We start from the raw sequence: 15290 nt of genomic DNA, 5'->3' as shown, positions 1-15290 counted from the left end.
CTCTCTGCCGAACCTGTGGGTAAACGGCGTGATGGTTAGTTAGTTTTTAAGTAGCTACAGTATTCGTTTTTTTTTAAGAAAGAACATTCTCGAGTTACAAATAAACTGAAAATATCTGAAAATTTCCTACTACCATCATTATAAGCTGAAGATGTTGGTTGTGCAATAATGGAGGACTTGGCCTGAAGAAGAATTGAACTCACGTCGCCCGGGTAGGAACCCGACGAATTTATTAATTCAGTCACCGACCGGTCTGGTTATTATCTATTAAAGTATCGCAGTATTATCTTTTTATTAAGAGAACCAGAGTAAAGCAAATAGACAAGATAAAGCTCTCAAGAGATGATTTTGCACAAAAACGGCACTACACAAATCATCCAAATATCATTATTTATTATTAAATACCGATACTTAAGTGTAATCAGACGAAATTACTAAGACATATAAAAGTTCTTTAATGTCAAAATAAAGAAATACAAGATTTGGACAAAGAAACTGCGAATATCTTTTCGTTGTAAAGTAACTCCTTTCTAGTAAAACAAATTAAATCAATTAATAACTACCCACATTAAGTCAGGCGAACCTTGGCTCAAGAACTTATCAGAAAATGAACTGACTAGCAGATATTTTAAAAACACATCGACCACCATAACACGGGCATGTGCCTAGCATGGTGGTCGAAAAATCCTTAATGCATGTAACAAACTATTCAATGAATAAAGAAACATAAAAAAACCTCCATAGAAACACCCTATCTTGAAGTTGAACCATAGAAGTAGCTGAAAATTCGCTACCCAAAACCTAGTTCACCTCAGCACAGAATCTCCTAGTGCGAAAGACTAAGAACATAAATAATATATATGTATTTTTATGTTTACATCTTACTTATCGTCTTGAGTAATAAATGTATGTACCTATAATGTATATTAATAAAAAAGTAAAATTTAATAGGTGCTCCAAAACATAATAAGAAGGGTCACACAAACCACTGGACTTACGAGTATCAACACCTAGAATACTTGAACGAATCCTTAACGCGAATATTATATCCATTAATTCTACACTCTATCAATTTAATCACCTTTCAGACAAAACATAATATATCCTTATTCCCTAACTTAGTGGTATAGTATGTACATAATAAATTAGTGTGATCTATTTACTAATAATTTCTCAAATTTTTCATCTTCTTATAATTCTCTAACTTCTCCATCCTCTTCTTGCAACCCAAACTAGCTATACATCATTTTTCTTTTTTTATATTATAGTAATGTATAGATTCTATGTCCGCAAACTGTAAAATTCACCCGCCATAACACAGGGTCATCCCTAGCATGGAGGGTGAAGTATCACAAAAAACCACATGTACTCTCTAAATCATGTATGAATAAAATAAAATAAATTGAATCCAAATTCTTGTTGCATATTATAAGACATAATCTCCACCTCGCAAGCTTTACTTGGTAGTCGGCGTGAAATGCTCAGCTTTCACAGAGCTCAGGAACACAACTATAAATAACGCAAAAGCGCCCGAGAAGAGGCGGTATTTCTCAAGGCTCAGATGTTTTGGCTACGAGCGGTTGTACGGGGGGTATGAAGACTGAGGCATGGAAGGCCGTCTCAGGAAAAGTGAGATATCAGTCTGTCTTAAGTGTATACAATATTGTATTTTGCTTAGATCTACAGTATTGCACATTATTATAATACAATATCGGTGCTCTAAGATAAACAATATTGCATTTTGCTTAGGTATACATTACCACACTCGCACAATGTTTGTACATATACCTTTTGGTGCTCTGAGATATACAACACTTCATTTTGCTTAAGACCCCGTAGTAAGCGTTCAAAGATGGTTTGAAAGGGAGATATGTTAGATGGAGCGCGCTAATATTAAAAACGATAATAATTAAGCGAAAATGGTGAAAATATTTAATAAAACACAACTCGTTTGAAATAGAGCAAAAATTTCTCGAGCAATGCTTTAGTTGCATTTAAAGATACACTGTGAATTTTGTCATGCCTATTACATATTAAATAACCCAAATAGCTGTGTTTTTTATAATTTTCGGAGAATACTTGTCAATTTTTATCTATCGAGGGAATTTAGTTGTTTCGGAGAATTTGAACAATTCATCAAATTTCAACGTTCATTTTCGGGTTCTGTGAAAGTCCTATATAAGTTATGTTATTATATCATTATAGGCTAGTTGCTTGGCAGAGCTGAAATTATATCAGAACTTGAAAAAATATTTCACAGAAATTGAAATTTGAAGAATTATTCAAATTCTCCGAAACAATCCAACCTTAGGAATTATCTTTAAATGTAACAATTATTTTTGAAGAGCTTGAAAACTTAAAACGTTCAAGGGCAATATGTTTTGGTTCAAATTCGGAAAGTTGGGCTCTTAAAGATAAAGGTATGTACACAATTACATTATCTTTAAAGATATATACATTACAGTAAGCATAATACAAGATATACGAGTACTATAGTATAGTACAGTCCTACAAAACTGCACATTTTTCAAACCCATCATATATAAACCTTTGAATGAAAATCACTTAAGTTATAAGATACCCATAGTGTATTTTGAATTAATCTATTTTTTATTTATAAATCTGGAGTTCACATCGTCGTGTGTGCTAATAATGTAAGAAACATATTTATATAAAAATTAACATTATTTGGAAAACACGATGAAACACACGAATTTTGTGGATCGTGTTAAAAATCTATTCCAACCCTATTCTTGAAACTTTGGTTGTCTCTCGATTAATCTATCTATTTTTTGTAAATTTGTATTTCTTTATCGTGTTCTAAACTACGCATCATGTCAAAATTATACCACATATCTTTGTGTACAAGCCCTACGGGCGTAAAATGATTAAAATAAGTAATATATCTTTAAATATTTTAAATTTCAACACATTATAAAACACAAACAAAACCACAATACTTGAGATGGACATTATTTTATAATTGCTTTTAAAAAGTAATCTCAATAATGTCATTCGGGATTTTATTTTAAAGTTGAACGGCCTGTTACATCAAGGATTTTTGGGTGCTTGATTTCTTCCTCGTAGGCAATCTAATGTGCTTTGCATTTTTCGTCCCGTGTCCGTGTTTCTCGTAATTGTAATTTATTTGTCATTTCATTTTCTTGAACATCATTCCTATATATTTTAGGTACAAAAATAAATGTATTCAAAAATATAGTTTGCTTCACTGTAATAAAATTTTGCTCCTTTACCATGTCTCTTGTACGTATTTATTTACATATTGCGTTTCAGTATTATTCTCACTGCTTTATTTTGCAGTATTTGCATTTTCTCTCCATTCCAGAGAAAAATAATAATTAAGAAATATAACATTTAAATTTTCCACGAATACATATGCATGTTTATTAAATAACATGATTTTACATAGATACAATACTGCACACTGTTTATAAACAAATAACACAACATTTTGATAAGATACCTTTATAAATAATGCGAGATTTGTAAATACGTAACATTCGTTTATTTGATATACGAGGGCAACTATTTCTTAAAGGAAATTCAACAACAGATTATTTCAAAGCATTGACAGCCCCCTAGAAGAGATATTCAAAATAAAAAGGAGCTACGTAAAATTTTCGAGGAATATCAATTTGATAAAGTTTTTTTTAATACAATAGAACTATTTTACATTTTTGACAAAGTTGCGTCATTTCTTAAGCCGGCTGGTAGCCAATTTTAAAGATTTTTTTTTTGTCTGAGAATTAACCTTTTTCAACAAGATAAAATTTGGAGTAAGTAAGCCACAGAAAGCTTTCTCTTTTACTAACTAATCATCACGCCAGATTCTTCTTCTTCTGTTCACTCGCGCATGATAAACTCTCCTGGCACTCTCGTCTCTACACATCCTCCTTGTTTTGATGGCCTCCGTGGTCTAGGGGTGAGGTCCTCAACTACGAATCGAGGGTTCAAATCCAGGCGCGCGAAATAATTGCATTCAATTAATTTGTGTAATTTCCCAATTCATTCATTAAAAATAATACAAAGTTTACCTGCACCACGTTCCATCGTGCAATATACTTTCAGTACGGTCCTCGTATGAGAGTCAGTTTTCGAAGACGAGCTCTGATTATCCAGTTCCCTCACCATCCTCTTCCCCATCTCTTTTTCCTTTCCACTACACTCAGTCTCACAACATACCTAAGAGGGGATGCAATAGGCTCACCAGCTCCAGACGTTTCAGACTAGTCGAGACTCTTTTTCCGTATTTACATAAAACATCCCAAGCATCAAATTCGCTTATAGCCAGAGTAGGTAAATTTGATCGCGTGGGAAACACGAGTGGGCAGATTGCGGGTGACACACGCAGGAGTAGTGAAATAAATGGACCGCGCTGGGAGTAGGTAATATCATTTCGGGCATCATAATCCGGTGAGAGGCGATATCTCAAAAAAGACACCGGAATATTTCACAGGCGCTAACTTCGTTATAGAGGTCCGAGAGTTAATGGTTCACAAGCCCTTAGTTTTACGCCGGTGACTCGGATAGTTATCGTGTGGATGGATGTAAGGTCGGGCATTACGAGCATGGAGACAACATTAAAATGTTAATAAAATATCAAATTACGAATGAAGGGGAACCAAATAATGTGACATATGCGAAATATACACTTCTTGCTAAATCAGGAATGTGTGGTGCATCCGAAACTGCTTATGAATTACAGCTTCAGATGCACTTGTAATGGAATGGAAATATTTTTGAACGAAACGAAATGATGTTTGCTGGAATAGGTTGATAGTATGTTTAGGAAAGAACGAGGTGGGGAAGGAAAACGGGATGACCAATCACTTACCACTGTAACTCTGCGAAGCACACAACACAATCACAATACGGGTAAGTACCCAATATTGGAACTAAGTAGTAAAGTCGTTTGGGTTTTAAAAAACGTGATTATATAGAGGAAAAAACACCAAAAACTTGTTTCCAAGGTAACTAGTAACAATCCTTCTTCGGTTTTCAAAACACCACCGCACTACAATTTGCAATATTTTGTTGCAATTGTTCCAAACTTTAAATTGTTTTCCAGCAAGGGGATGCTCACGGAGAGGTAGGAACTGGATTAAATAAATTCCGGTAGGAACCAAGCATATTCTTATTTCTAGACCAAACAGTGTCATAACTAGGAGTCAAAGATGCGGAACAAAGAAATCATTAAATTTGGGAATGGCGCAAGAGGAGGATGTGGAGGTAAAAACAGAGAGATGGATGAGAAGAAGTTGGAACTGGTCATAAACCAATTAGAATTTTGAAAAAAAGTTGATCTTCCGAATAGTTATCTCTCATGATCGAGGTGCAAGTATTAGAGTGCATCGATATTCTTATATACCAAAAACAATTTAACAATTTTTTATTCGACCTAGTACGGTTTTGAGCACTCAACTTCTGGGTGAGCATAATTTGAGGGCCCAATGAGTTCATCGCCTTGCCACAGAGAAAAAAAAACAAGAAATTAAGAAGAACACGAAAAATCCCACGTGGGCGTGTCTCTAAAAGTCTAAAAGTCTAGCCAACCGGGTCTTAAATTTCCAATACAAAACCGTGTTTCACCATGATTACGAAATGGGATAGCAATAAACGATGGCAGCACTTGATGGCAATAAACAATGGCAGGCAAGTGCAAGAGAGACAGACCGCGAGCGAGAGAAATCTCTAGAACCAAAAAGTACGTGGCGACATTTGTTTCCATACAAGAAGACACTTCTAGTGTTGTATTTTTTTATTAACAAACTAACAAACGCTGTATGCTGGGACACTGAAAAGCCCAGAGTCGTTCATAATAATTACATGAAGCTAAGTTTTATTCAAAAGTCTTCAGGTGTACGACAAAGGAGGTAAACAATCAGTTTCCGTGTACCGTTGTTAGGAAAGTAGTGGACCGGATTGGATCCCACCAGTGTTCTTCTTTATTCTATGGATACGGCCGATCGTGTTCGTATCGCTTCGTAAATTTTAAACTTACAGCACATAAATTTCCAGCCGTTAAGAATATTTAAAATATTCCGACTTAACGACCTAACGCTTTTATTAAAATTGTTAAACTGTAAATTCGATTGTTGTGAATACCGGCATATAATAAGTCTACGTGTACCTATACGAACATCTAGATAAACATTAACACTTTATATTTAAATCATTGCAACTATTGTTAAACACTACCTTTGGACAAAGACACCATAAATACCACGCCATTAAAGCATTCAACAGTCTTCCACTTGAAACAAAATTGAGGAAAATAAAAATAAATTCAAACACAAAATAAAAAAAAATGGATTAAAGAACAAAAAGACAATATTACCAAAATTCTATGACATAAAATAATAAAACATATACACGCAACACAAAAAAAAAAAAACACGCAACACGCACAAACACATAAATCATTATAAATGCCGATTTACATTCTCTTTTAATATTTTTCTTTTAGTGTGATAATTATATTTTAATTTTTAATCTTTATTTTTAGTTTAAATTTATCTTTATTTTAATGTTGTTTTTCTTTTTTTTTAAATGTATAAATTCTTATATTATAAAATGGGGGCCTCAGCACGGGTAAACAACCCAGTGAGGCCAACATAACTGAATTAAAATATGAAATATTGTAAAATAATGTATCAACAATAAAAAAAAATAAAAATTGTTTGCATTCCTCAATACAGCGCTTACATAGTCTTCTTGGTAATACATATTTCACCAACATATCCATATTATTATCCATATTTGACAAATAGTATAAAACAATGTCGCTATCCGCGTCTCTCTGTTTGTGCGCTTACTTCTTCTAAACTACGCAACGGATTTTGATAGGGTTTTTACTATCACTATGAGAATTTCTTCTGGAAGGTTTAGATATAATACATAGGTACATGTTTTATTTACAGAAACTAGAGATAATTCGATGTTTTGTAATCAAGTAGTAAAAAAATATTTTTCGGGCGGTTACATTGCTAACGCTGGCTAAACTTTATGAGATACATCAAAATAATGTACTACGGAATTATGTATCTCGAAAAGACGAAGAGAAAAGTCTATGAGACCTAAAGGGATGGTATATATCTAGCTCTTAAGGATAACTCCCAGCAACCTCGGTTACAAGTCACCTAGTTTGACAATAATTTGAAATTAGCAAACTTCAAACGCCGTACGTACAATATGTATGTGCGAACTATTTCTATCTAGCTAATAAATTATTTTTAACAACAATTTTACTAACACTCTCGTTGATTTGGGGGAGATAGGCAGATTATCTATTTTTATACTTATTTATATCTATTTTATATCACCTATATTTTGTTAACTCTTTCTTTTCATTGCAATTCAAAACAAGATGTATTGAATTATTTATAATAGCCCTTAGGAAGTTTAAATAAAATATTAAAATAAAAAGCTTAAATAAAATAACTATATTATTTAAATCATTTATACAGCCGAGCATAAAAAACTACTGAGCTTTGCCAATCTCAATTTTCACTCATTCTAAAACCCACTGACATTAAGATTCCTTTATAAATCACGAGTAAGTTGTATTGTAGTCCATCTGTGTAATCTGGGCCTCGTATGAGTTATCTTACATTTTAGACATGAAAAAAATTATTCATCAAAAATTATTACGTCTTCGTGGAACGTATCCATTTTTATATCCATCTAATTTTACTCAAAATAAGACGGACGGAATCCATTAGAAAAGCGCAGATGCTTTGAACTGTTCAAATATATTTTTAAATTTTAATCAACAGCGACGTATGGAACAGTGAGATTCTGGCACAAATCGATTTATTATGTTTGAATTATGCCAGTCCGGGTTGAATTAAACAGTCATTAACAACTTAATTGACAGTCCTGCCATCATTGCCACTATTAAATACCATATACCGACTAGCAACACAAGTCAAAATGTAACATTCTGCTGCAATACATACACAACCAACTATCAGACACACTCACTAACCAATATAATGCATGATCTAGGCAACAAGCTTGGGGGTACTATTGATATATTTACTGACACCATTTATAGAATTAAGCGTTATCTATACCAGCACTTTCTTGAATCCTACAAATTATTGTAGCGTTAATAATGAAGTTTTAATGATTTGTCTTATAATATGTAGTATGGTTCTAGTTTCTATAGTATTGTGCATAATATATGTTACTGTTACATGTTTTACTAACATCAGTTTAATGTTATTTTATGTTATGAAAACTGTGTGTATAATTTTCGATAGCTCACTAGGTATATCTGTTCTTATAATCCTGTAAAAGCCCAGCTAAAACCAGTAGATTTTGGCAGTATCAATGGTATTTTTACAAAAAAATAGGTAATGTTATAAAACCTATGTGTAATATTTTAAAATTATGTGCACAATTAAAATAACATAAAAAACCAACCACCGTTTAAAACAAATGTATACCTGAATGAAGAGCCAGGAAGTAACAAGCGCCAAGCTACTATATTGGCCGTTGAACCGGTAGTGATACGCGTAGAACGAGAAGTGGTACAGGTAGAAGAATCTGAAACAAAATAAATTAAACAAATAAAAAGTGTGGCTAAAAAAAGTACGCTGGAAGACGAAGTTTAATGCGAAATCGCTATTTTCGAATAGTACTTACTATGAATGAGTTTAAAAAAATAGTGAAATTGTTACAATAATACATAGTAAATGGCATAAGAACAAAATAGTGAAATTGTTACGATAATACATAATAAATGGCATAAGAATAAAATATTGAAATATGTTTTTTTATATATTTCTAAATAAATTGAAGCTTATCCTATCGTTTCGTTTGAGTAGAATTAAAATAAAATAAAATATATATAATGGTAAACTACAATTTTTTTTTTAGTTTACCGTGGTGATATAAGAAACACTAAGATTAGACACATTTCCGATTTGCGTATTCCTCTTAAGCTGGCTCTTAAAAAATCTACATCATTGCACAAACAACTTCTTTCGCATACAATGATGTGTACGAAATGATGCTGTTTTATAGAAAAAATATTATTCGACTTTCCAACTGAACACACTAATTTCGGTTGCCGGCGCATGCATGCGTGATGTGAAATATTTCTACGAATTCAATTCAATGAACATTCATAAATAGACATAGTATAGACATAGACTAATCACACACTATATATATCTTCCATTATTCTAATTATTGCTCATACACAACAGCTCAAGTTCGACTCTATCATAAGATTTAACGAATAAACATCACAAATTAATGAGATATATTATAGACATAGACAAATCACACACTTACTTTCATATATTTTTGGTTCCTTGGAACGGGCAATTTGCCTAGTTAGGAACCAATAATTTCGATCGGATAAGGTACAATAATCTATAATCACTAACAATATTTTAATTATATCTTGTATCATATTGTACTGTGTGTAAATCTAAAGGATAAATAAATAAAAAAAATAATAATCAAAATTGGAGATGGGGAGGAGGAAGATTGGGAAGTACGTGGTTATTCAGATATGATCACAAAACTAGGCCAAAGCTATTCTATCTTAGTAGAGAGTATCTTCCACTCTGAAACGTGCCGCAAATATACCATATATTATATTATATACTATAAATGAATCTATTTGATTAATTTGTGAAATAACACAAATTAATCCAATAGAATTTGCTTGCACATGCCGGGATTTGAACTCGCGACCTCCAGCTTGCTAATCCAGAGCCTTACCACTCGACAACGGAGGACGTCAAATGTTTATTGATAATAGCCATTCTGTATTTGAAATGTGTAATTATTTTGTTCACATATTTGACAGATCGAAATTCGAACAATGTTTTTTAAAGTTTACTAACGGTGTTCATTCGAATGGTAAATTTATGATAATCTCACATTTTATTTTATTCAAATAATATTATTAATAAATTCAAAAATAATTGCATTTTCACAAATCCTACAATTAAAGTATTTTTTGATTTTTGACGGGTCTGCGCTAGCATCATTTTAAAATGTTGTAAAGTTTGAATGGAAAACAGTAATGTTCAGATGATAATATTACCTAAAAACTCCATGTTTCCAGAAAAATAGTTCTACTAAGAATGTGAACTTGATCAAATGCATCTGTTGATTTTTAGCTCAATCATTGTACAGCAAAAAACACCTTTTGACTTTAAAATTCCATAAAAATCAAGACCTCGGGCAAATCCCCAAATAACATATCAATTGTTCTTATTTCCGCCTTGAAGGTCTAGAATCGCAGGGCTATATGGTAAAGGTTTTAAAAAATGCAAAAAAATATTCATCTCTTGGGATGAAATAATTAAAACAATAACGAGGTTTCCAATAATTTCCGCATTGAACTGAAGACTTTTGGTTTTCCGTTATGTTGAAGTCCGCCGAACCACTTGAAAAGTAAAGGGATACGCATTCAAGTACAAAGTATTGGTCTACCCCTTCTCCTCGACCCTTTCTATTTTACTACGCGTATGTCTAAAATATTCATATTCTTCAAATACAGCAACTTTGTATCCAACACCTACGCATGAATTTAAGTATCCTGGAAAACTTGGCGTAAGTAAGTACATTGTTAGTGTTACAAAAAACAGGTAACTTAATATGAACATCATACATAGAAAAAAAATATCCAGCTCTTTCAAAGGAAAGCTTTCACGTGAAAAATCTCTCCCGTGACACGAGGTGTCACCTTTGTGGGACGGTTCTGTTGCCTTACATGCGATACTTGAAAACTTTTATTTTCTAGAGATATTTATATATATACGCCAAAAAAGACTTTTATATAAAAATAATATATGAAATCCTAAGTATACAGTGTACGCAGGAAGATATCTGTATTTTAAAGGAATTAATAATAATGAATTTATTTAGAATTATAAGTAGTAAAAGTTATTTATTGTATAAGTATACAATAAATAAATACGATAAAAATACTCATATTAAAGTAAAATAATACACTAGGTTAGTAAGAGCTCATTAATTTCAATTTTGTATTTTAGTAACCCTGATTTATTTAATCCATAGAAAAAATATTACACTACTTGTATTTCTACTTATTACTCTGCTGCTCTGATCATTGTACAACTCTGTCTAGGCACACACTCATTACTTTCATATTACATATCGTCTCATACAAACTCTTCTGTTAATCTGACTAGGTATTTGATTCACTTGATCGTGTCATGTCTTCCTCGGGCTTCCCCGACTTCTTCTACCAGTAATTTCCGCGTTATATGTTCTCCTTACACTCCTTTCTTCGTTCATCCGCTCTAGGCCCAAACCATCTAAACGTCCCTTCTTAATTTTAACCATTACGCTCAACAGTCTTGCATTCTTTACAGATCACTTCAGTCTTAACACGGTCGTACAAAGTTTTATCAAGCATACTCCTCAGATATCTCATTCCTGTAGCATTCAGTCTACTTTCATCCTTTCCCTACCAGTTCCACGCCTCACTGCCATACATTGTTGATCAGCTGACACCAAAACACTGTGGACTGGCAGCGTCGCTTTTTTGGACAATTTTTTATTAGTGCCAATCGCTTTCAGTCCATATCTTGAAATCATACTTCACAAATACACAAATTACACCGCCCCAAGTATTCATAATTCACAACCATATTGCACACTGTCTTCGTACTCTCTCTTTCAAATGCCATGACTTTAGGCTAACTTACATTCATTATTAACTGATTATTCATACATACTTAGTTCATTCTAGGCATGAGAGAATGCAGATACTGTTATAGATCAGCACTGCATCTTCAGCGTACAGCAGGCAACATATTTTCAGATTCATCATTTTTGTGCCCAAGCCCACCTCATTCAATTATTATATCCATTTTTAATCCAACGGTATGATGCCCAACTTGGACTGACTTAATAGAACTAACAAACTTTTCAATGTATCAGCGGCTTGCAGGGTGAGATGTTCTAAATCCAAACTGTTTTTAACAATACAACAGATAGATATCAGCTTATATTTTCATACAAGCTTGTAGATTTGGGTATTTTTTTAAATTTTATATATACGAACAAACAGTCGTACATTTGTTTAAGCATAAACAGTAATTATTCATATTTTCTAGACCAATAAAGTTCCATTAATTTATCTGATTTATGGCAAAATTCTTGGTACACCCAGTAGATTCAATTCGGTAAATGGCTTCATATAAATATAGAACATTCATAGGGACATGATGAGCTTTTCATCAAACGAAACCATCAACAACTTTAATGCAGCGCCGATTTATCGCAAAAGCGAGAACTTAAATGTTTACCATGCATATATTTTTTTTATTTATGTAACTCGTTTCTCAGTACATAATAAATAAACCGCAAACAGCACAAAACAATTCAATATAAACACAAAAATGGTGAATCCCAAACTGAAGCATAAAATATATGTATTATTAAATACTGTTTAGCTGACCCATTTTCATGTAAATTTTAATATTTCAAAAGCTGTAATACTGTAATAATATAACAGTCCTTCGCAGAACTGGTTAATTAACATATGGTATATTATTTCTCAGATTGTAGTAAGTACCAATAAATTGGCATATCTACCCATTGGGAGCGTATTCAAATATTATCTTTCTTCATTGTACTTGGAATATAATAGTCCGTAACATAATGATTCTCCGCACGAGTTACCTGTGGATATTACTGTGGACTATTGCAAATTCAGATATTCAATTAATTGAAGATCTAAAATCTAAACATTAAAAGGAAAAAAAAAGTGGGTGTGTCAAGCCTACGCAAGACAGAAGTGAAACTTCTAGTTTCAGCTGATGCTTGGCGTGGCGCAGTTCGCTGGTGTCTGAGAGAGAGGAAAGAAGAGAAGAGAGAGAACGTTCGTGAGCGGCTCCCCCACCTCAACAAGGTTTCACTTCAAAAATGCCACAGCCGAGAATCGAACCTCGCTTAACTGATTGAAAGCCAACCACGCTGAGCACCAACTGTAAGCAAAGCCGCATAAATTGATTATATTATGTAGGTTCTGAAAATATGAGAGCTTGTTATGTTTTATAATGTTACCTACATCACACCCAAAATATAATATATTTTTAAAAATAATGTACAATGTACAGAAATAGAATCCCACACAAGATCGCGTAGTGCGCTCTAGCGAACGGATATTTTATCAGAGGGAGATAGTTTTAATTTTTTTTTCTGTAAATTATTACATATTATCAAAATAAATAAATTAATTAAATAAATGTAATACAATTATCATAATATACGGATTAGATAATAATTTTAATCCAACACAATAACGCAAAGCGCGCTCTAGCGGAGTAATGTTTTATCACAGTGAGATAAGTGTTTTTATTATTTTGCAATATTATTTTCTTTTAAAAAATGTTCTGACCTACTAAAAAATAAGATATTGAATGAAAAAGGCGTTAAAAACAAAAAAATAATGTGCGATGGCCGAGAATCGAACTCGGATCAACTGCTTGGAAGGCAACTATGCTGACCATTACACCACCAACGCCAGTTGTCGGGATGAGCTAAGAAGCATTTATATGTTACTTCAAAACTTTGACTAGATCAAATGAACTTTAATCGGTGGTGGGGGTACCCGCATTTTCGTTTCGGTCATGAGTCGGTTTTACTCCGGTCCTCGAAATTGCATGACGCGCGTAAAGAAGTTTCACTTCAAAAAAATCAAAAAGCGGTTCCAACATAAATACAAATTTTTAATAATTATAAAATATATATATATATATATTTTTTAAATTATTGGTAACCCGGTTAAAAACGGGACTGCACGCCGCTTGCTTCCTCATAAACTTTTAGTAAATTCGTTATAATATCGGAAGACGTATTCATGCACCTGTGTTAATCTTAATCATATATAATGACGAAATGCGAAAATGTTAGAATTTTTAACCTACGTGTTCCGACATCATGACAAAAAATTGTTATTTTACTAAAATGTTATCTGGATAACTTTCAATTATTTCGTAAATGGCCTGCAAACCTGTTTTTAACCGAATTGCGAATAATCTGAAGAGAATCTTAATAAATCAGGAATATTTTTTATCAGTTAAGTTTTCTCCGTGTAGGCACACTACCTTATGTAATTTGCTGTCCGATTGTCTTTAAACTAATAAAAGTAATGGTTTAAAAAATGTATTCATTTTGTTAATTATTTTACTCGCAAGAAATTTAGTCACAAGTGTCGAGAGTAATCCCGCCCCTAAGACGAGAGTTCTTTCACGCCACGACAAGCCGCAGCAGAACATAAGGACACCTCCCCCGAGCACCGAGCTCACAGCCCAGAGCAGGAGACTTGAATGCGAAACGTATACTCCGCCAGCTTCTACCCGGCCCACCGCCCACAGCCCTCTTTGCCGGTTGCTTGTTGCTCTCATATCGGTATAATATTACCATCATTCAGCCGTGGGACGGGCCACACAATGCCAGTCGCAAAGAAACAAAACAACTGATTGATTTTTTGTTCTCAGACGCCCGTTACTCGTATGTTGATATGTCTACATTATACATCTAACAGTAAATAATATTTGATGCCTGGTGTTGTTTCGATATAAGACAATGAGTTTTTATACATTGAGATGAAACATAGACGTGCATACATACCCAAATCTCATAATTATCATTGCTTGAAAATGTAAGGTAAATGTATCAAAGCGTAGAATTGTTAGAGGGCTTTACAAAAGTTTTATCGTGCTAAAAAGTTCGATCTACTTAGGCCCTTCTTTCACAAGGATACGCAAGTATACGGTCTATCTTGGCGACTACCGCCGTACGTCTACATCTGCGCTGAGGTTCACGGCACACGTTGTCGATTTTTTGTAAAGTCGTAGGCGACGACAGTCTCCCGCGACCAGCCGGGAGAGATTATTCACTTATTTATTCGAGACTTTAAACATGGCGTCACTTGGGTTAGATATTTTATAACAACGTGTGTTCTTTAGAACGATGCTGGAAACAAAACAGTCGACAACGAACGACAAGAATTAAAATGATAGCTACATCAACTTTTTGGTTGTGCGTTGTGAGTGAGGTTATTTTATTTTTATTTTTATGAAAGCATTCTAGTTTTGACATTTCGAGAAATCAACAATGATTGACAAATCCCCTGATTTCGTGCACCGTGACATGAGTATACAACATCGAATATTTGCGTATCCCTGTGGAAGAAGGGCTTTATTTACAAAGGAATAACATCTGTCAGGACTGAAAGAACTGGATTCGATAATACAATATTAAAAAAA

At 33.3% G+C, this 15290-nt stretch overlaps 1 protein-coding gene across 2 annotated transcripts in view; it reads right to left on the bottom strand.

The window, feature by feature from the left end:
• LOC149418491 (membralin) overlaps positions 1-15290 on the bottom strand; it is a 399198-nt gene that overhangs the window by 34703 nt on the left and 349205 nt on the right. For both annotated transcript variants that reach the window (XM_089638805.1, XM_089638806.1), the window contains exon 10: positions 8472-8571. In XM_089638805.1, coding sequence (XP_089494931.1) covers positions 8472-8571 — 100 coding nt within the window. The remainder of the gene's footprint in view (positions 1-8471; positions 8572-15290) is intronic.

This window comes from Hesperophylax consimilis, chromosome 13, assembly GCF_061612785.1.
Source record: "Hesperophylax consimilis isolate HC1 chromosome 13, BYU_Hcon_1.0, whole genome shotgun sequence".
In the NCBI taxonomy this organism is placed as follows: domain Eukaryota; kingdom Metazoa; phylum Arthropoda; class Insecta; order Trichoptera; family Limnephilidae; genus Hesperophylax; species Hesperophylax consimilis.
The sequence above is the reverse complement of the archived record's forward strand: the minus strand, read 5'-3'. Positions and strand labels throughout refer to the sequence as shown.